This window comes from Conger conger, chromosome 3 (genome assembly GCF_963514075.1).
Source record: "Conger conger chromosome 3, fConCon1.1, whole genome shotgun sequence".
Lineage (NCBI taxonomy): Eukaryota > Metazoa > Chordata > Actinopteri > Anguilliformes > Congridae > Conger > Conger conger.
In genome coordinates this window covers 15,060,217-15,084,267 of record NC_083762.1, presented here as the reverse complement: position 1 = coordinate 15,084,267, position 24,051 = coordinate 15,060,217, and the positions used below count along the sequence as shown (strand labels likewise).

At 42.9% G+C, this 24,051-nt stretch overlaps 1 protein-coding gene across 1 annotated transcript; it reads left to right on the top strand.

Moving 5' to 3' along the window:
* The first annotated feature begins 2,879 nt into the window (after positions 1-2,879).
* gal3st3 (galactose-3-O-sulfotransferase 3) lies at positions 2,880-23,787 on the top strand. Its single transcript, XM_061233875.1, has 3 exons — positions 2,880-3,191; positions 20,816-20,906; positions 22,521-23,787. Exons 2-3 carry the CDS (start codon positions 20,824-20,826, stop codon positions 23,785-23,787), a joined length of 1,350 nt encoding a protein of 449 aa, XP_061089859.1. The 5' UTR covers positions 2,880-3,191; positions 20,816-20,823.
* Positions 23,788-24,051: the final 264 nt, after the last annotated feature.

The following is a 24,051-nucleotide window of genomic DNA, read 5'->3' as shown; positions in this document are numbered from 1 at the left end:
GACAAAACAATCATTCCGTTCAATCTACACGATCTGGGACTGAAGGAATCACTTTGGAAAATGTACTCAGTTGGAACAGTAGAACAAAAGCACAAATTATCTCTTGACATGAACTAGACCCTGAGATTCAGTTTGAATAGTTTTTTGTTTGTGTGTGGTGTTATGCTGCTCATCAGGTGCAGCTCCTGCTCCCTGGTTGTCCATTCAAATGTTTTTGTTCTTTTCTTCTCCGCAAAATCAAATCAACAGAGTCAAGGTGATGAGAAATGAAATGAATGGCAATTCACAACACGAACGTGTTTTCCACTTCGCTTTTCTTTTCAGTGTCGTGCAGGAGGTCAAATAGCGCTGCACAGCCCTAATATGTGTATTTGGAAACCTTTTTGTATTTATTTTTTTATTTTTTATCCTTTCTTTTACCACGGGAGGTGCACTGAGAACATATTTCTCTTTTTTTTTGCCAGAGAGAATTGCAATTGGGGGCTGTGAGATAGAAAACAGGGGCTGTTTTTTGTGTTAAATACCTTGTTCAAGGGCCCCACAGCAGAATGCTTCCCTTTCCATTTAAGCACCCTGCTTCATTTCTCCAGATGCAAGTCTGCTTCCAATTGTGCCCACTGGGGTCTCCACAGCTGCCCATCAAACACCCTGCCACTGGCCTGTGGCTCAAGGACTGGGGGGCCTTCAGGATTCTTCCTGTGAAATCTTGGAACAGTGGACCCAAGTATCTCATATTCTCAACATTTCTACTAATTGACAAAATCGTGGTATTTTGGAGGAAACTGCTTCAGCTGCTTCTAACACGCAGCAAAATGTTCAGTGCTCTATCAACTCTGTTCCAACCCGACTCAGAGGTTGGAGCAAGAAGGGAGACTCAAGGAAAATTTATGAGAGAAATGCTCAACAGAAAAGTACATTATGGGGTGTGTACGTCCGTAAGTCAGTTATGTAGGTGAGTGGCAGCAATTAAATGTACTGTATAGTGCAGAAACATTCCAAGGTGCATAACAGACTAAACGCAAAAGGAATCAAGCTAGGCTGCGGGTTGGAATCTGGTAAAAACTCCTGCACCAGGACACACCTGGCCCAGATGTGGCAAAATAGCAGCCTGCACCTGCCAACATATGAAACAGATGGAGAAAACCACTCGAGAGACACCCAGCAGAGGGAGAAGGGGAACAGCGCAACTCTTATTGCACAGAGCAGCAACTCTGGCCTTCAAATCCAAATCCAGGCCTGGCTTTTGTTTCTACTGATTTGCCATACCGTCTGCACACCGGACTCCCAGGTAAAGGGAGGTTGGAAAACCAGTAGTTCTCGGCTCTCGATGACCGTGAGTTGCTGATCCCTGTCCCCTAATTAACACTGGGCATTTTAATGTACGGACATCAGCAGCTGCAGCAATGACACACAGAATATCTGGCATCTGTCCAACTAAAAAAAAAAAAAACGGAAAAAACTGTAATGTTGCCAGTGAAAAACCATTTAAAACATAAATCCTGTTATTTAATTGTACAAATCCTGTTATTTTATGGGATGGCCATTAAATAATGTGTTAGTGCCAGTATTCTACATGACTTTGACAATGTTCCGAATAAAAAGAAAAATAGTTCAATCCTATAACGTTTTTCAGTGAAATCTTTAAATCATTTTTACAGTAACAATAGATTCGTTTTTTTTTACAGTGTAGTTCTGGTTCAGTTTTAACAAGCTTATTTATTTATTTGTGTGAGTATAAATCTAATTATCTGTGTTATTTTATGAGCCGAAGCAAGACTGCTGGCAGGGATGACATATTTTTAGTGTCATCTAGGATGAGGGCCTACTGAATAAATGAATTAATGAATAAGTAAGTAAATACGTAAGTACATACATGTATTAAGTAAATATGTAAGTAAATAAATGAGGTGTTATATAAACAGGTAGGTGTGTTGGATGGTGCTACTGTAAAAACTTTGATAACTTCTTCCTCATAAGGACTGATATTAAGGCATACAGAATTAATCTCTTTCAGGGCTTTGAACCGTGCATCTTCTGTTTCTGTCATGGCTCTCGCTGCAGTCTGTCGGTGTGGATATGTTGAAGCAGTGACCGTTACTAGGTCTTGTTTCTCTTGTTTCTCTTTTCCTCAAAAACAGATTTATAAAAACATTGTTGTTTTTTTCCGATTCAAATTTTCATTATTTATTAGATTAACTCGTCTTTGGCTTCTCCACAAGGTGCAACAAAATTGCATACAGTACACATTGCGCAGTATTAAAACGTACAGAATATACAATATACAATAGTGCAAATGGGCAAGTAGCTGTAAACAAGTTTATATGTTTTCCCTTTGCCCATTTACATTGACATGGAATATTTTTTGATTAATGTGTGCTATCCCAGTGTAATAAATCACATAAGTGAATGAATTAATGAATTAAAGTGATGTCTGTAAACTCCTCAAGATATTGCTGCTGACCAAATAAATTAGGTAATAGTGGAAATATAGAACACAGCCATGCAGGATGCAAAAAAGGTTATTCGATACATTACAAATGACTGTTTGTAAAGGCGTCATTAATCAAACGAAGGTGAAGCGGGAGATCATATAGTGTGCCTATAGGTGCGCTGCCGCGGCAATATAGTGCTAGATTGTCTGAAGAGTGGCGCAACCAAGGTGTGGATAGAAAAGGACATGTTTTAAACATACGGTGTACTACCCTATGCCATATAGTGATTCTGTCGCACGGCTTTACGCTGTTCTCAACGTATTTGAATCTAGATTCGTGTGTGTAAGGGCGCGCATGCGGGCTTGTGTGTGTGCGTGTGTGTGTGCCTGTATGCATGTGTGCGTGAGCGCGCCTCCGTGAGCCTTGGCGATTTGAAGAAAAGCGGTTCGGAGCGACTTGACCGACTTGCTTGCGCACGAGGCGTCTCTCATCGCGAGGATGTCGATGACAGTTCCGATCTCGCGACTGCGACAGTGGTGGCACGACAGCGCCGACAAAAATATCGCTCAGAAGAAACGATGCGTTCTCTCGCCACTGCCATTTTCCCTGAATATATTCTGCCTTATTTGCGAATCAATAATTTACTAGGAGGAAAGGGGTCCAGCGCCGCCTGAAGCAGGTGAGGGGGACGCGGAGCCAATAGCCATAAAGAAGAACAGCCAAAGCTATCCTCTCTTCCCCAGTTGGGAAGTGACAACGGTGAGAATTTATGTTACTGTTACATTTCTTTTCCTTGCATCCACCAGAATTTCGCAAGATAACTAAATCAGAAGTGATACGTGATTCTTATCTAGGGCATACTGTAGATTGGTCTGTAGCAATTGCAAGCACAGGCACGCCGGGGGCATGTTGCAATGTAATTATTTTTGCCTATAATAAAACCTCGTTTGAAAATGTAACCGACACATTACTGTCTAAGTGTTAGTCGCTCAATAAGTGAAATACACATAGCCTGTATAAGAATGATTTTTTTTAAAGCGGATACAACCCTCTATCAGACCGTCTAATCCCGGTTTATGTCTGTTTTCGCGGTTTGATTGTGAAGTTCTGATTATTTTTTCTGATAATTGCACTTGTGAAGCACAGTGCCAGTTCAGGTACAGATTTAGGCTACTTGCCCACTATGCGTATTTCTGATTCAATCCTTCCCTGGGTCTGGGTTTCTATCATAATATTGCTACTATTTATATCTAGGACTTTAAAATACCTACAGTCTGAACTGACAATCCAATCATTAAATGGGAACATCACAAATAAGGGAACTGACAATGAGTAATTAGAAGATATTGTTTCAGTAGTTTCATTCTGGTGAATATTGGATGTAGCTATTGTGCTTGGTTTGGGACAGTCACGCAATATTCCTGATTTTTTTCTTTTTGGTTGGTTTGGTTGTTTACCTGATGTCCTTTTCACTTAATATTCTAAATGCGATCTACACTTTTCTTGTATTCACTATTACAGCATATTCATATTGTGACTGGACATATCCATATATCATTACTGTATATGAATATTATTTGGAGCCTCTACATTGCCTTCGCCACCTGAGTGTTTTTGTTTATGGTCTGTGTTCTTGTTTAAGTGGGAAATAGGTAGGATTTACTGGTTAGTACTAATTCCTGTAGGTCATGACTCCTGGAGATCTGCCATCCTGTAGGTTTTCATTCCAACCCTAACAAAGCACACATTCAACACTAGAGATCTCGTTGAGCTGCTAATTAGTAGAATCAGGTATTATCAAATTAAATCAAATTAAAGCTGATGAGAAAACCTAAAGTAGTAAATGACCAGGACCATGGTTGAAAGAATTCTTTGTCAGATAAACTCCAGCTTGTTACAACTCTTTTTTTAGGTTTCACCTGAAAAAAAGGGCAATTCAATTTTTTCAGTGTTGACAATCTGCCTGTGTACAATTGTTGTTAAAGTATTTACCAGGTTGTTAGATAACTTTTCACAACACTGGCAGTTTACACTCAAACTACATGGCTGTATTGAACTTAATGCAATATAACATTGCGACCGAATAATTACCCAACACGCTGTCATACATCACATAACACTGGGGACACGTTAGCACTTGTCTAGCGTTGATAACGGCAGACAACATATTCATAACAGGAAAGATGGAAAAAATATGCTTAAAAGATTGAGGAAAATCTCCCTGAAAGGCTCTGTTCAACTTTTCAGCACTCTTTCTTCTGGCTGTCCTGTTTTTCTGCAAGTAACAAATGCTGCCGAAGCCCCAATGCATTACATTACTTTCTTGCCTTAATCGATTTATTTTCTCGGACAACTTTGCGCAGGTTGCATTTTTCCCCCCCGCACAGCCCTAATGAATCACAGGTTAGGGTGAAGTGTCTTGCTAAAGGACACAGCCGAAGCCTTGCTGGGGTTTGACCCCGCAGCCCCCCTCTTGACGCAGGCCATAAACACTACCCTCACCGACGCTGCTGGGGATAGTGCTGAGGACGGACAAAATGATCTGAGACCAGTCCGGGACTGAGAATATACGAGAGGCTGTGGTGCTTGCACCGTGATAGGTCAGTGGGGATTAAATGGCCGCTTTAACAAACGTCTCCGTTTGACCCTCCCTGCGGTTTCCAGCACCGATCCGACATCGATAGGAGAGATAACGGAGGGAGTAACAATGGCCGCAGCCTGCTAACAGAGCGGTTAAGTTATGTAAATCCCACAAAGAGCGCTCAGATTAATGGCCGCCTCTCTGTTTTGCTTGAATTTCTCATTTACATGTATCCACAAAAACATCTCTGCTGCATTTCTGTTGGTGGGGTAATTTACTCAGAGCACAAAAGCAGTTTAGGTTTTTTCAGTAATTAATTGAAGCCTTTTTATTTAACAACCTTTCATAAATGACATTTTGCACATAATCTATTTTATAACTCACCCATTTTAACATAGTTGAGTGACTTTGTGCTATTTACATTCATATAAGATTTATGATCAGCTATTGTATCCTTTGTTTCAGCCAAAAACATGATGTGTACCAAGAAGGGTACCAAAAATCAATTGTTCAGAATTGAGGGCAAACTTTTCTGCACTTTGATCGTAATAGACCCTTGGCAGACTTGGGAAGAGACAAGGTATATGTATATGCAAATATACACTCACCGAGCACTTTATTGGGAACATTATTACTTTATGGCACCTACTTATTCATGTGATTATCTAATCAGCAAATTGTGTGGCAGCAGTGCAATGCATAAAATCATGTAGATATGGGTCTGGAGCTTTAGGTAATGTTCACATCAACCATCAGAATGGGGAAAAATGTAATCTGTGACTTTGACCGTGGAATGATTGTTGGTGGCAGACAGGGTGGATTCAGTATCTCAGAAACTGCTGATCTCCTGGGATTTTCACGCACTAATTTCTGCAGTTTTCAAAGAATGGAGCCAAAAACTAAAAAAATCCAGTGAGCAGCAGTTCCACAGATAGAAACGCCTTGTTAATGAGAGACGTCAGAGGAGCTGATGTTATTATTGCCCTTTTATGTAAACATTTTTTCCACCAAATATCAGCCTCCACAATGAAATGTATGTAGTGCAGAGGGTAACTAGCTTCTATATGCAAATATTTCCATATTTCTTGATGCAAAACCTTGAAAATTATATAGCTTCACATGCTACATAAAATTGATGTAACACTTGGCAGGGTAATGTGTTTGTTCCAGAAAAATGACTGGCACATATACCAATGTTCACATCAAGAATTACTGTAAATAATAAAATAGAAGCTGAGAATGGATTAGATGCGCCTCGCAAAACTAATTAGATGGGGTGTTCATCCAGCAGTTTTATAACAGGGGTCTAGTCACTCTCCATCATAGAGTGCATGCGATACATAACACCCCATCCTATCAAATGACACATTCAGAAACCAATCCTATATTCTCATGAATGATAATTGCATTGCTAATGGTGGGCAAATGTTTTTTTTCCCACACAGGGCAGACAGTAATGCTTTAATGCCGGTTTATTTTATTTCCTGAGAGGTGTCACTGCATTGTCCTCTTTGTCTGTTTTCTAATCCATTTCATTATTATGCTTATTGGTGTGCACTCTCAGAAATAAAGGTACAAAAATTACCTAAAAGGTACAAATGCTTTTCACTGGGTCAGTTCCCTATAGGTACATATAATTATGCCCATAACCAACAATATATAATTAATTTGTACTTTTTTTGCTTGGAAAACAAAACATACTCATTTCCCCAAAGCACTTCCTTTATTGCATTGTTTTGTACACAGTAAAATGATCAGTGATAAAGGTACAATGGGTAAGATTTTTGTGTTAAAACATTGTTACAAAACCCTTGTAAATCCCTTCCTATCATTGAGGAAGGCTCACTGACATGTTGACTCACCCTCTGCCTGTGTTTATTGTCCTTAAATTAGGGTTTCAAAGTGTACATTTGTTGGCACGTCAAATGTATCAAAACATTTTACAGCAATTAAAGGTCATTGGTTTAAAAATGGTTCTTGCTGCCACAGTCAATGGCGTGGGGCTTATTCTGATTATTTGTGTAGCTGCCCAAATTGCACTCCAGACAAGCAATCACTCTGTGTACTATTGCTTATTATCCAAGTGAAGACTACACATTTAGTTATAAAACAAAGCAAATTAGCTATAGTTAGCTTGAAGAATTAGCAAATATCCACTTATGATAAAATATAGGCAACTACTATGCTAGTAGTGATTGCAAAAGTGTTGTGTTTCAGGTGGATATTTGTATATTCGGGAAGCTAACTAGTAATCACTAATTTGCTTGTTATAGTGTACTGGTATTGTTTTCTAACTAGATAAGATAGTAGCATACAGAATTTCAGTGATTGCTTGTCTGGAGTGCAATTTGGGCAGCTACACGTTCCTTTTGTCTCTTTACGTGTTCAATCATCTGTAAACCTTTATTTTCTTTATTTCGTATATAACTAAGACTATTATATCTTAGTTATATATCCAGCTAGTTATGCAGAAAAATAACTTGCTTGCTCACAATATAGTTGGTTAGCTAAAGTGAAGACTATAAATAGTGTTGTGTAGTCAAGATCTCATATAGTCACAACAGTCACAATCATATAGTAACACTGAACTGTATAATAATGATTTATATTACGTTATATTATTATATTCATAGACTGTGGGAAGCATAAACAGTGTTATGGTTTGAGGTTGTCTGTTGTTACAATTAGGAGTCTAAAATGACCTATTGTACCTTTAAACTCTTTCAGATGGTGTATCGTACACTGTTAAGAGCTGAATCAACACTGGAAATTTTACTGTGTAGTTGACTTTGTTAGGTCTTCCTGGTCTCGAGCACTGCCATGATGGTATTGGTTTGTCTTCAAGGTTGAACGCTCACTGCATCTTAATTTCAAGTTCGTAAAAACAGAAACCTGATTGTGTAACATTTACTTTAAATCTATACAGCAAACATCTAGACAGTAAAATCAACTGATGGAGTTCTTCCAACTCTACATGTTCCATCCCATTTGGCACTGCTAGAGTTGTTTCAACACTGCAAGAGTTGACTTAACACAAGTACATTTTGCGGGAGCGGTGTAGGAGCTTTTCTACACAGATGCAGGATTATAAAATGCAGTATGTGGTGAATGCTGAAGGGTGTCAGCTTGTGAGATGATTTTTAAGAGTTTTCCCACTTGCTTGGTTATATCAGAACTGATTACCATCTGCTTTAGCGTACACAGTCTCCGTGCATTTTTAATCTCTCATCACCACTGTTCAACCATGGCATTTATCTGTCACACACTGTACCTCAATATACAGTGCAGTCCGTAAGTATTTGAGCGGTGGCACTTCTGTTCTTTTGGCTCTGTACTCCAGCACATTGGATTTGAAACAAGACCATACAAGCTTATGAGTGCAGACTCTCACCTTTAATTTGAGGGTGCACCCATATTGAGTGACCCATGTAGGAATATATTTTTTATTTTTTTCCCCACACCCTTAGCATTTTTAAATCCTGCATCCGTGTAGCACTACTGAGGAAAATATATGCCAAACCTTCTGGAGCATTCTGTTAGCACAAGCTTGGTCTTGCGATTGTATTTGCATTTCCATGAATCTAGTCAAACATGCTCTGTTTTGTACAAACATAAGACTCGGACATGGCTATGTAAGCTGTTTGCTGTTGTTCCTACAAAGGTGTATATCAAAAACGGTTTTATTGATTTAGTCCATCGTCAGATTAATCTACAAGGGTCAAGTCCTTATCTTTGTCGTATTCTTAGAAACTGCAGGGTCTTTCAGCGCACTTGTCCCTGGTTATGGCTATGCACTATGTTGTATGTCGCCCTGATATCACCATATGCCAAATGCCTATAATGTAATGTCATGTAATGTCAGCTGAAAGATTTTGTTTTGTTTAGCTATTTCCATAGCTACAGTCAGGTTGCATATTTTGATAGGTGGTGAATGTTGCCTCATCAAAAAGGGTGACACCCTATAAAACTGTCTGTTAACACCAGTCAATCATCCATTGCTCTCCAGAAACAGAAGAGGATGACATGCCACCTCAGAGATTTTCTTGAGTGTGCAGATCTTTTTTCCAAGGTTAAAGTCAAGGAACATATTTTGGTAGATGTAAAATGCATTCTTGAAAAAAGATTTTGTGTACTGCCTGGATATCAGTCAAAAAGCTTTGTTGCGTACACACATGGGAAAATAGAACTTAACTGTAGGCCCAATATTTAATATTGTCTCATAGCTATTTTCAGGCTCTCAAATGCTCTCATGAGTTCATATTATGTGCATATATAGTACTAATACAATAACCATATGGTCTTCAAGTAAATTGTATTTTGCCATAAACAGAATATTTTTACAAACCGATGTGATATGCAATCAGAGTGCATTTTGCCTGGTCTTGAAAACCCGCAGTGTTTCTCCCTCCACTACATGTCCTGGCAAGCTATTCCACACGGTGACCACTCTCTGTGTGAAAAAATACTTCCTAATATCTGTGCGGAATTTATGTCTGTGTGGAATTCATGCTCATTGGTGACAGTGAATGGGATACAATTACTTTACTGTGCCCTCCAGGGGCACAGATTTCAGCGGTCACTGAGTTCGGAGCAACATCCCTTAAAGCGCGTTTTGCTGTAGGGATATCGCCATCGCTGCCATGTTTGGACTTTCCGTCCGCGGAGAGCGGCCATTTCATCACCTTCACTTAAGCAAGTGTCATTCGAGATGTGAGAATGTGCTCAGGGCTCTGTGGAGAGATAGCACAGGTACCTCATCCCGAGCAATCCCCGGCCCTCACATTTTACATTTAGCTGTTCAGCAGTTGCTCTTATCCAGAACGACTTACATAAGCGCACAACCTACATTAAAGTTAAAGTACCCAAATTGTGGAAAACTTAAAATGTCCCTTGCTATGTGGATTACAGATATACAGTAGGTCCTATAAAAACACTGCAAAAGTGCCCAAAGAAATCCACAGTCTGTATTAAGAGACTGTGCACTGAAACGAGCTGTTTGGACTTCCGTGACTTTATGACGTCACAACTGTACGATCATTTGCATATGTCCACCTTCAACACGGCCCACCTTGTAGCCAGAAGAAGTCCAAACGCTCAGCACAGACTGCATTCAATTTGTTGCGGAGCTCGCCAACCATTCAGAACATAGGTTAATTGATATTAATTAGCCTTAAAGACACAGTCGCTAAAAGAACCTGTTCTTGGTAAAGCTCATGAATGGCGCTGGAGAATGGTCATGTAAAACTGGATTTTTTTTGGTACTGAAAACCACACAAATGTCTTCAGGACCTAAAACAAAACACTGGAAAGGTGAAAAATATGGGACCTTTAAGACTGAGGCAATCAGATCATCAGCACAACGACCACTAGTAGTAATTAGACTACATAGTCCGACAAAATAAGAGCTTAGTGTGGAGGTAGGTGGAAGAGGAAGACCAAGGCTGCTTGCAACATGGTCAGCATCAAGATGCCCAACATGGCATCAAACCAGTAATTTCCTATGGACGAAGCGTTGATGTCCGACTTGACAGCAAGGATACGCCGGCCTAGCACACATCTCAATATTTATGCAGAGTTGCGGTGACCTGGTTTTGACAGGCTAGGCTACAGGCTGCCCCCCAAACCTCACATCTTCAGCTCAGTCTGGACTTCCTAAACCCAAGCCCCTGTCGCCTAATTACCTGGTTGTACGTTTGATGTGTCAGCTCGTGACAGTGACATTCTGCCAGAGACACAGCGTGTCCTAAATGGCCTCCTGTTTTAACGGACTTTAACGGACGTAACGACCACTTTCAAATCAAAGCTAATGTAACAAGTGTGTTCTGCCCTGGAGCAGTGGTGTGCTAACAGAAGAATGTGGTTTATAATTACACAGCTGCCGGTCTCCGTGACTGGCTGGGGGAACTGCTGTTGTTCACTTGAATGAGCTACTTATCTTGAATTGCTTCGGCGAGCATCCCGCTGTTTGGATACTCTGGAAGCGAAGTCGCTCTCGGTAAGGGTGCCTGCCAAGCAGACAAGTGACAGTTTAACTGCGGTGTGTGCTTATCATCGGGAATGTGTGTGTGTGGTCATGTGCATGTATGCACTGTTATGGCATATGAGTTTGTGTGTGTGTGTTTTGCGTTTATGTTTGCTTGTCTGTGTCTGTGTGTGTGCGGGAATGTATGTGTGAATATGTGTCTGTGTGTGTACATGTGTGTATTTTTGATCGTGGCTCTGTGTGTGTATGTGTGTGTCTGTGTGTGTGCATGCGTGTGTGTATCTGTTTATGTATGTGTGTGTGCGTGTGTATGTGTGTGTAATTTTGAATGTGTCTGTGTGTGCACGTGTGTGTATTCGTGTGTGTATGTGTGTATGTGTGTGTGTGTGTGTATGTGTATGTGTGTATTTGTTTTTGAACGTGTCTATGTATGTATGTGTGTGTGTGTGTCTATGTGCATGTGTATGTGTGTGCATGTCTGGTTGTGTCTATGTGTGTGTATGTGTGTGCATGTGTATGTGTGTGTGCGTGTGTGTATGTGTGTGGATGTGTGTATGTGTGTGTATGTATGTGTGTGTATGTGTGTGCATGTGTGTGTATGTGTGTGCCTGTGTGTGCATGTGTGTATGTATTTGTGTGTGCCTGTGTGTGCATGGGTGTGTGTGTGTGTGTGGGAGAGACGTTGAGGACTTCCTGGCCACCACGGGAGAGAGGTGGAAGGGTCATCCTCCCGTTGCTTAGCGACGTGCATCCTGGGTGTGCTACAAGCAGGCCAAGAAGCCCTCTCAGGGCGACCCCCCGCGCTGCTGCCAGCGGCCCATTGGCTAGAGGCTTCCCCCCTGGAGGTGGAACCAAGTGCCCTGATGGAAAGTAGATTTAGCCTGGGGAACAGAGCGGAACAGCCGGGGCAAAGGCCACTCTTCATTCGGCACTCAGGGCCTCAGGACGTACGTGGTTCTCGGTGAGGTAATGTCTCAATGAATTCAGAAGATGTTTGCGCTCCAGAAACATCTGCAGCAAGGTCCTAATTTGATTGTCTGTGGTCCCAAATTTGGTTTTCAGTTGGGATTATTAAAGGGTAATTACACTCATTACATTACATTACATTACATTATTGGCATTTGGCAGATGCTCTTATCCAGAGCGATGTACAGTTGATTAGACTAAGCAGGAGACAATCCTCCCCTGGAGCAATGCAGGGTTAAGGGCCTTGCTCAAGGGCCCAACGGCTGTGCGGATCTTATTGTGGCTACACCGGGATTAGAACCACTGACCTTGGGTGTCCCAGTCATTTACCTTAACCACTACGCTACAGGCCGCCTCTATGGTCACACTCTAGGTCACCTTTTTTTTTTTTAAGCTGTAAACGCGTTTGTATGCCTACTTTATCATGAAACATTTTAATCATGCCATTATTTCAACATTTATGAAGTAATATCATTTTTGTATAAACTGGTAGAAAAGCATGTTTTTCTGCCCTATAGAGTTTGAAAAATCCCCCAATCATGATGTCAGCCTTTTCAGGATACTTTTAATCAAATAGATGTCAATCAGATATCCAGTTGGAAAATTGTCAGTTTGGTTTTGACGGCTCATTTTCAGTCGGATAGCCAGCTGTTGAGAATCAATGCTGTGTGGAACAATGCCTGCACCTGATTGGTTAGAGAATACTTTATGCAAATGAGACGGACACACATACTCTACACACCCAGAATGCAGTTTTTATAAATTGTGTGGAAGAATGAGCGAGGTTCTTTTTTTTGGTTTCGTTTTTTGTTGCTTTTGGAGAGATCATTAAACTACAAGAAGTATGCTTCATATTTTCTCTTCAAATTATATTAATATCAATGATAACATCATGACCCTTTGATGTAAAGAATGTCATTTCTTAACATAAGAGCTGGAGGTCTAGCATGGCATGATGGTTTTATGTGGATATGCACTGATGAAAAATAATTAAACCAGCCATGGAGCTGATGGCTTACAATGTAAGTCGCTTACATTGAATATTACTTCCACAAGCCACAAGCCCTACAAACGACCAATAGAAAACCCTTCTATTGTTGGCTGTAAAACAACTTTGTTACCATCAGGATTTAAAAAATTATATCAAATCACAAAAATGGCTTAACATCATAGTATATTTTATTATATTATATTGTTCTTCACATATTATATGACTATGAAGTATGATTTTGAATGAACGGGCTCTTTAAATCATCACTTAAATTAGGAGATTGTGGATGCAAGCTTACTGAAGGTTGTTCATGACATATTGCAAATTATAAGAAATTATAGGCAGATATTATAACTGTCATATTTCACATTTTTTAATATTCATTACTTTCTGCAGATATAACGGACATAGTTTTTAATATTCATGGCCTTATCCATAATCTGCAATGTATAACGTAGCATACAGCTACATTCTACACTCAGTGAGCACTTTATTAGGTATTTATTAGACTTCTTTTTTACACTTATTAAGTCTTCTGCTGCTGTAGCCCATCCAGCTAGAGGTTTGACGCGTTGTGTTTTCAGAGATGCTCTTCTGCATACCACAGTTGTAATGTGTGGTTATTTGCATTACTGTCGCCTTCCTGTCAGCTTTGACCAGTCTGGCCCTTCTCCTCTGAACTCTCTATAACATATTGCCCCCAGAATGGCTGCTCACTACTCACACATACACACACACACACACACACACACGCACATACACATACACATACACACACATGCACGTACACACTCACTCACATATGTAGGCACATACACACACACACACACACACACACATACACACACACACACACACACATGCATGTACACACTCACTCACATATGTAGGCACATACATACACACGCACATACACATACACACACACGCACGTACACACTCACTCACATATGTTGGCACATACACACACACACACACACACACACACATGCTCACACACACACATAACTTGCATACGTGGGCACACAGGCACACATACACACACATGCACACACGCACACACTGACACTCATGGACCCACGCTAACAGATCGGGGAGGCTGCTACACTAAACCACATAACCTTGTGGGATTCCAGGTTCGACTCTATCTGCCATCTTACTGTCATGAGGATGGAAGGAAATCCAACCTGGCCATTTTAATTAAAGAGGGGCCCTTTCCTCCATGTCTGGGGTCCAGGGCAGCAGAGGGTCTGGTTGACAGAGAGCCCCTGTAATCCCTGTCTTATTAACTCTCAATGGCACCCAATCCTCTGTGTGCTTCAGAACCACAACTCCATGTACAACACAAATAAACTATACTGCTGGTGTCTGTTTCAGTATGCACATTCAGGAACGGTATTGGGCTGGAACCTAAGAAAATAATTATGTGTGGATTTTGTTTTTCACATTGCAAGGAGTCCCTCACTGTAAGATGTAATGCGACTCTACATGAGTTGTGGCATTCCACTTATTGGATCAATGTGTATTTTGTATCTATCCCATGGACTGTGACAGTGAACCTCATTGCAACTCATTAAAGTGTCATATTCTAAAACGTGGTTATTTTGGGTGATCCCAGCATTTGAGACGCAACAGTGCCCCCCAGAGGTGTACACGGGATCATGCACTAACAAGAGCCTGCTTGTCCTGTCATTCTGTAATGGAATGAACACCTCCTGCACCAGGGTTTGTGAGCTTAGACCCTTATGCACTGTAAAATGTGCTTGAGTAGAGTCATTTAACTAGGTCAGAATGTTTGCAGTGCCCAACTGTAACCCTTTTTGGTTTTTTTTTTGGAATTTTTTAACAAAATTCCGAATCAATGTTCTAGAAGTCTGTTTTTCAGCTGTGATTGTTACAAAACCTTTAGAATATTCACTTCACATGAACATTCTAATCACATATTTGTGAGGTGTGACATCAACCAGCCCCTGGTCCAGCTTTCATCCAACTGTCAGTGTTGACCAGCCAGGTGCTGCCCTGGAGGGAAAGCTAAGCTAAAGCTCTTCCCTTGAATAATGGTCTTCCACAGCTGTGAGTGTGATTGTGCCTGATTCCTGGGTGTCAGATAACACAAAAAACAGCCTGCCGGCTTCATCCATTACTCCTCACTGGAAGTGGTTGTGTCTTAATCTGGTTTTTAATCAAGCAATGTAAGCCTGTGAGAGGGGGGTGCCTTGGCACCATCAAACCACAGCACTGTTTATCCCTCGCCCTTCTCTTTGAACGCGCCGATGTTGAAACGCCATTGGCTGTGGCACTTTCCAACCAATGAGCTTGAATCATTGTGCAGCTCTACCATGTTTAGGTACAGAGTGTCGGTGCATCAGCTGTATATTTTTTTTATATACCAAGGACCATAAACGCAGGCAGAGGGTGAGTCAACATGTCCGTAACCTTTTTCAAGGATTTACAATGGTCTTGTAACAATGTCTTAAAAGAGAAATCTTACCAATTGTACAGTGGGAGCAATAATTATTTGATCCCTTGCTGATTTTGTAGGTTTGCCCACTTACAAAGAATGGAACTGTGTAGAATTTTAATCATAGGTACATTTTAACATTGAGAGACAGAATATCACAAAATAATCCACAATAACAACATCATATAAATTTTATAAATTTATTATCGTATTTTTGCATGAAATAAGTATTCAGCAAGGGATCAAATAATTATTTCACGGTGGTGGAACGAACTCCCCGTTGAGGTCAGAACTGTAGAATCTCTCCCCACCTTCAAGCGCAAGCTGAAGACACACCTGTTCAAGCAGCACCTCTCCCCATCCCTCCCTACCTCCCTGTGAACCTTAATTGTTGTCTCTGTGACTTGCTTTGTGTATCGGTATTTTTAGTTGGCTAGGTAAGCAGTGTTTGGATAGTTAACTTTGGTCACTTTTGCTGTTTGTTTGTTTCTTTGTTCTCAAAAAAAAAAAAAAAAAGGGCCCTCGTCCTTATCTTTGTTGTACAGGTAGCAGTTGAAATTGTACTTCCCTCTAGGGTCTTTCAGCGAACTTATCCCTGGTTATGGGTATGCACTTTGTTGTACGTCGCTCTGGATAAGAGCGTCTGCCAAATGCCAATAATGTAATGTAATGTAATATTGCTCCCACTGTACCTTTACTGCTGCCTTTTGGGCTTCCACGGGTACTGGTAATATGGAGCTGTTCCAGAATGTTCTATCGTTGAGGGGTGGGGTGGGGGGGGGGGGGTATTCATGGAATTCATTTCTAAGCGACTGAGGCTTACCATCACAAGCCACTGACGCTGTGCATTACAGCCCTTTGTTCTGCTCTTCCGTGCGCTTGTGCTGATGGAGAGGACCTTTTAAGAGCAGCAAATCCAAAGTGGACAGTTTTTTTGGAAACCTGCTATCAAAATAATGTCCAAATGTTCTGTACGGATCGCCCTATTTTCACTTCAAACATTGGATGTTGATCATTGTGAACACGGAATATTCCGAAAATATATTCTAATGAAATATGTTAAGATCAGAAAATACCCTCACCGAGCACTTTATTAGGAACATTTTTACTTTATTACACCTACTTATTCATGCGATTATCTAATCAGCCAATTGTGCGGCAGCAGTGCAATGCATACACTTGTGTAGATATGAGTCAAGAGCTTCAGGTAATGTTCACATCAACCATCAGAATGGGGAAAAACTTCGGAATTAAAAGAATATATATACTATCATGGTAAATATAAAACAGTGTGTTTTTTTTATGAGGGTACACCACGGCTCTGGTCCTTGAGGGCAAGCTGTGTGATTGTGGCTGGGATATAAAAACAAAACTTATGGCCTGACAATAGTGATCGGGTCTTTGTTTTCCTGGAAGGGTGGGGCAGACTCACAGAACGGTCGTCTGTGGCATTTATTTAAGATGGCATTTCCACTTAAGAAAACAGACTCTCAGTACATTCACGGGCCCTGTGGTCCCAAGACAACACACAGCCATGCCAGGGCAAACAGAGGACCTGACACCTGGACACTCTCGAAACCCGGAGGATCTCAAAACCTGTATGTCAAGTCCTGGAGGGCTGCAGTGTGCTTCCTGCACTTATGTCCTTAATTTAGGTCATTTTTGGGCGGAAGTGTTCTTCATTTAAGTCATTTATTTGCTGAAATGTGCTTCATGTAAGTCATTGATTGGCTGAAGAGTCTGCACACCTTGTTTCCAATGCTGACATTGGCTGCTGACTGAAAATCGCCAAACCCAGAAGGAGTTTGAGCACAGTTGGCAATTCAATTACACGATGAGACCCAGCATAAAAAAAAGCCTATAGTATCATATAAGGCATTTATGTATTTACATAATATACCTGTCTTGGATGACTGAGACATTTTGCAGTGAACTTTTTTTTTTGCTGCTGTAGTCTACGCACTTAGAGGTTTGATACGTTTCGTGTTCAGAGATGCTCTTCTGTACTGTTGTAATGTGTGGTTATTTGCATCAGGCCCTTCTACTCTTGCCTCTCTCATTAACAACATATTTTTGCCCACAGAACTGCTGTTGATTGAAACTGGATGTTTCTTGCCAACTAGAGACTGTTGTACGTGAAAATCGCAGGAGATCAGGAGTTTCTGAGATACTCCAACAATCATTCCACGGTCAAAGTCACTTCGATCACATTTCTTCCCCATTCTGTCATTTGGTCTGAAAGACTGCTGAACCTTTTCACAATATCTGCATGCTTTTATGCATTTACTTGCTGCCACACGATTGGCTGATTAAATATTTGCATTGACAAGCTGGTCTGCCTAATAACACTGAGTATGTGGTTCTTGAGATTAAAACCAGAGACTCGTGAGACTCAGCGCACAAAACTGAACTGCCAGGTCTTAGGAGGATATGAGAGAAATCTTTCGGTCAACATAGACAGCAAGCACGTTGATGAGAAAGCTTTGAACCACTTCCTGTATGTAATCTAGCACAGTTAGCTGTGCCTAAGGCCTGTTTGCTGTCTGCGGTTTACTTTTATTGTGGCTCACCCTTAAAACGGCTAGAGCAGGGGTCAGCAACCCTGGTCCTGCGGGGCCCCAGGGTGTGCTGGCTTTCATTGTTACTCAGCACTTAATTACATGGGTTGTAATTGGGGTGAATGGGGTGATTGATGAAAGCGGTTGATTGCACAGTTAACTCACCTCACCTGGTTTTTTTGGGGGCTGACTCAGTTGCTGATTTTGAGGTGAGAACAAAAGCCAGCCCTGCGGCTCTCCAACACCAGGGTCGCTGACCCGTGGGCTACAGCAGCCACATCTCTTAAATGTTGGCTTTATTTTTTAATATTTGTTTTTTTTACATCTTGCTTTTCACTTTGAGCTATGTCTAGCAGTGCTGTTTTTAAAAATTGTTTTTATTCTTTACTCCCTGTTTTTATTTTTACAGCGCTCTGTTATTTGTTGGGAATAATATGTTCCCACAGTTCTTGTCCCACTCGAGGGAGGCACAGGGGAAAGCCCCCAAAGTGTGTTGTCTTGTTATTTGTTGTGTGTTTATTATTTTATGTCTGTATTATTTTATCTGTCTTGTCTTATAATTATTTGTAATTGGCTGAATGTAAAGCACTTTGAGCTACATTCTATGTATGAAAGGTACTACATTAATGAAGCTTATTATTATTATTATTATTATCCATCCATCCATCCATTATCTGAACCCGCTTATCCTGAACAGGGTCGCAGGGGGGCTGGAGCCTATCCCAGCATACATTGGGTGAAAGGCAGGAATACACCCTGGACAGGTCACCAGTCCATCGCAGGGCACACACACCATTCACTCACACACTCATACCTATGGGCAATTTAGACTCTCCAATCAGCCTAAACTGCATGTCTTTGGACTGTGGGAGGAAACCTGAGTACCCAGAGGAAACCCACGCAGACACGAGGAGAACATGCAAACTCCGCACAGAGAGGCCCCGGCCAACGGGGATTCGAACCCAGGACCTCCTTGCTGTGAGGCGGCAGTGCTACCCACTGCACCATCCGTGCTGCCATTATTATTATTATTATTATTATTATTATTATTATTATTATTATTAATAATAATAATAATAATAATAATAATCAATAAATTAATAAATTAATAAATTAATAAATTAATAAATTAATAATAATACTAAAAATAATAATAATAATAATAATAATAATAATAAATCTGGATCATTCTATGCTGTCATTCTACGATGGCCATAGGGCAGTGGTTGATATGACCCAGATCTGTACCACAGGAAGTTGGAGATGAAGGATAAAACTGGTCCAGGGAGGAAGGGTTCCATCCAACAGGGTACTCCTTACCATACCCCCTCTCCCCCAATTGCAGCTGGGCTGGGTGTCTACATCCACAAGCTGCATACAGGAAGATGTGCCGCCCGTTTTGGCGGGGTCAGCTGATGGACTGCATACGTTCAGTGAATCGGTCATACGTTATGGAGGACATGTGTGCTCACAAATTTATGGAGGAATTTGCTGACTTTGTGAATTCATTGTGGAGTTGCAATTTGGTCCCCCATATTGGGAGTGAAGCACATACACTACTGTCCAGTGTCATTTCAATTCTTGCAGAGTTTGGGACAATATGTATAATTTGGCACTCCATATTGAGATTGAAGTGTGTACACAACGTCCGGTGATATTTAAACTCTTACAGAGTACACATGAGAACACAAGTTTGTTTAACGCTGAACATTTTACTGTGCACCTATACCTAACACCATTAGAGTAGCTGACCGACTGAGCTACTCTTCCCGGGACCATATCCAAAAAAATATCCAACGCATATTTATCTATCCAAATAGCAAACGCATACAAATATTAGCTGTGAAATCTGAACAGCACAGTACACAGCCAGCCCAGTGCATTAGTCACATTTAAGGATGATGTTCATACAGTCATATGTCCAGTGTTCATTTAAAGGTACAATAGGTAATATTTTTGCGTTAAGACATTGTTACAAGACCATTGTAAATCCCTTCCCATCATTGAAAACGGCTCACTGACGGCCCTCTGCCTGTGTTTATAGTCCTTAAAATCGGGTTTGAAAATATACAGGTGAAGGACCGACACGCTGTACCAAAACATTGTATAGCTGTACAGTAATTCAAGCTCACTGGTTGAAAATTGGTTCTAATTAAACAGTGTTGTGGTTTGAGGGTGTTTGTTGCTGCAATTCCTCTCTTTACCGATTGTACCTTTAACTGAAACAGAGTTTAAAGGTACTCTCTAAGAGTGTATTCTGCAGCGTTGATGAAACACTGAACGTCGTCGTACTGTGTACCTCTCAGTTCTAAGTGGAGGAAGCAGCTCCAAAAATGGTCGTTCCTCTCAGTGAGCAGCTCCTGCAGTAACAATGCTTGGCCAATAGAGGCCAGCAAAGATGACAGCCAAAAATAAATAATGCTGGTTCGACTTTTCTTTAAAATGTTTGACTACATGCAGGTAACATACTGGTGAATAAATACTGGTAAATAAAATGTTTTTTTTAATGTTTCCTTTGCAAATAAATTCAGTATATCTGATTATTTTGAAATGGACGGGCTTGCCTTTAAAGAGACAGCTCACTTTGAGTGGAACCGAGAGAGCCATTAGCAAATTATGCGAACAATAAAACCCTTATATGAGTGCATTTGGCTGATGCATTTCTGATTTAAAAAGAGGGCCACACACACCCGCACACACAAGTCTATTCGGGGTGTGTGCGATACTGCTTTATGCATTACTTCTGTCTCTCTGTTCATATTTCTCTTCTCCTTACTCCAATCTCTCTCTCCTCTTCCCTCTCTTCCTGTGTCTCTGCCCTTATCCCCCCCACCCTCTCCCAGACAGAGCCATGTCCCAGAAGAAGATCTTCCTGGTTCTGCTGGTCATCAGCAGCGTCAGCCTCCTGCTCCACCACGGAGGACACTTCAGCTGGTAGGACCCAGTCCAGCCTCTGCCACAACACGGATTACTTCAATAATAATAATAATAATAATAATAATAATAATAATAATAATAATAAGAATAATAACAATACTAATCTATCCACTGATTATCTTTGACCGATTATTCCTGGTCAGTGTCGCGGGGGGTGCTGGAGCCTATCCCAGCATGCATTGGGTGAAAGGCAACCTGGACAGGTGGCCAATCTATCACACGTACCACTCACTCACACACACAGAGGGGCGATTTTGACTCTCTAATTAACCTGACCTGCATGTCTTTGGACTGTGGGAGGAAATAATAATAATAACTTTAATGCAACACAAGGTGCTTGACAGAACATGACTGAAACAAATACAGAACATTATAAGAATCGACTGCAAAGATAACTATGTTTAGAAAGCTCTTGACTGTCCCTAATCATGTAGTTCATGGTGGCTTCTGGGGACAGCAATTCAGGTGGTAATTAGAGAAATGGAATATTCTGGCTTCTCTTTCCACAAAAAGCATAGACGCGCTTCAATGACACTGGCAAGAAAACAAAATAATGTGAGAACTGGTGAAAAAAAAGTGTGAACGCAGAATGCTGCACTGCACCGTGGACTGCAGAAAGCCAAGCTGAGCCAGATTCTGTATCTGCAGTCACAACTCATTAATTTGTATCTGCCACTGCCTCTCTGTTCCTTTGTTGACTTTTTCCATTTTCTGTCCCTCTTTCCCTCTTTCCCCCTCTATCTCTACTCCCTCGTTATCTCCCTCCGCAATTCCGCTTATCTCAAACGCTAATTAGAGCCCAAAATCAAGCTGCCTCAAAATGACAAACACATACATCGAGTACTTAATGTTGTTTAAGTAAATCCTAAAGCAGTGCTCCTCACTCCGGGTCTTCGGGAAGCCGCAGGGTGTGCTAGCTGTGGTTGTTACTCGGCACTCAATTGATCGTTGAAGGCAGTGGATTATGACTCACATCACCTGGGTTCTTGGGTCTGAATCAGGTGGTTATTTGGAAACAAAAACCAGCACGCCCTGTGGCTCTCCAGGACCAGGAGTGAGGACCACTGTCCAGGGTGGCCTGTAGCATAGTGGTTAAGGTACATGACTGGGACCCGCAAGGTCGGGGGTTCGATCCCCGATGTAGCCACAATAAGATCCGCACAGCCGTTGGGCCCTTGAGCAAGGCCCTTAACCCTGCATTGCTCCAGGGGAGGATTGTCTCCTGCTTAGTCTAATTAACTGTACGTCACTCTGCATAAGAGCTTCTGCCAAATGCCATTAATGTAATGCAATGTAAATAAACAGTACGAAAGGACAAAGTTAAAATAGGCATCTATATTACTTATTAATATTAAAAAATGTAGTTTCAGTACAGTATACTATAATGATTCTGTGTTCTTCATTCTGTTGCTCTTCCCTTGGCCAGGGCTCCCTTGTAAAGGAGATAACAATCTCAATGGGACTCGTCTGGTTAAATAAGGAAGAAATAAAATGTAAAAAATGAATTGTAATATAGGCAAATTTTCTCCCTGAAATGTAGATGATCAGTTTGTTTTTCACTTGGCTCGCTTCAGCATCTCTCCTCCCTGTGTCCCTGTGTCCTCGGTGCAGGACCCTGAAAGCCTTCCTGGGCTGCCCCGCCCTGCGGCCCCACCCGTCCGCCGGGCTGAAGCCCAAGCACACGAGCGTGGCCTTCCTGAAGACGCACAAGACGGCGAGCACCACCGTGCAGAACATCCTGTTCCGCTTCGCCGAGCGCCACAACCTCACCGTGGGGCTGCCCGTGCAGGCCTGCGCCCACCAGTTCTGCTACCCCCACCGGTTCAGCCGCCGGTACGTGCACCCCCACACCACGCACCCCCAGATCATCGCCAGCCACATGCGCCTCAACGCCAGCGAGCTCCGCCGGCTCATGCCCCCCGACGCCGTCTACGTCACCATCCTGCGCGAGCCGGCCGCCATGTTCGAGTCGCTCTTCAGCTACTACAACCAGCACTGCGGCAGCTTCAGGCGCGTGCCCAACGGCTCCCTGGAGGCCTTCCTGGACGGCCCGCTGCGCTACTACCGCCCCAGAGACATGGACGCCATGTTCGCCCGCAACACACTGACCTACGACCTGGGCGGGGAGAAGGACAGGCCCCCCGGGGACGTGGCCTACGCCGGGGAGCTCATCCGGGACGTGGAGCGGACGTTCTCGCTGGTGATGATCGCCGAGCATTTCGACGAGTCCCTGGTGCTCCTGCGCCACCTGCTGAACTGGGACCTGGAGGACATCCTCTACGTGAAGCTCAACATGCGCAGCCCCGGGTCCCGCCGCAGCCTGGGGCTGGGCCTGCCCGCGCAGATCCGGGCCTGGAACTGGCTGGACGCCCGGCTGTACGACCACTTCAACGCCTCGCTGTGGCGGCGCCTGGACGAGCTGGGCTCGGCGTGCGTGGAGAGGGAGGTGCGTCTCCTCCGGCTGGCCCGGGACCGGCTGGTGCGGGGCTGTTTCGGCGGCCAGCTCCCGCTGCTGCGCACCTCCGCCCAGATCGAGAACAAGGAGCTGCGGCCCTGGCAGCCCAGCGCCATGGTGGACATCGTGGGGTACGACCTGCCCCCCAACGGCACCCGGCCGGGCGGGCAGGCCCAGGAGTGCCTGAAGCTGGTCCTGCCCGAGGTGCAGTACTCCCGCCGGCTGCTGCGGATCCAGAGCCTGCGCCAGCGCCGCGCCTCCTCGGCTCGCCCGTCCGCCCCGCTCCGCAGCACTCTGGCCCGCCGCCGCCTGCACGTGGGGTCCGCCCGGAACTCCCTGGGCCCCACCCTCACCCAGCGGGCGGCCGGACCCCAGGCCCGGGCCGGGGCGCTCAGCCGATTCTCGCGCCGGCAGTTGTCGTAGGGCCCGGTCTCCATAGCGACAGACTGGGATCGTCCGTCTAGCCCCGCCCGACCCTACACCTGCCCCAGCGTCTCCTTCCTGTTCCCGCCGGACTGGGTTTCCTTGAGTGTCTTTCAGGAGTGGGGACAGGCCCAAAATGGTGTCTGGGGTCAGATATCCCTGCTGACCACAACCACCCCCACCCCACCCCCTCATATTGGAGCCAGTCCTGTCCTTGACGGTCTCCCGATACCTCAGCGACCCTCCTTCTTTTCAGCTTCAGTA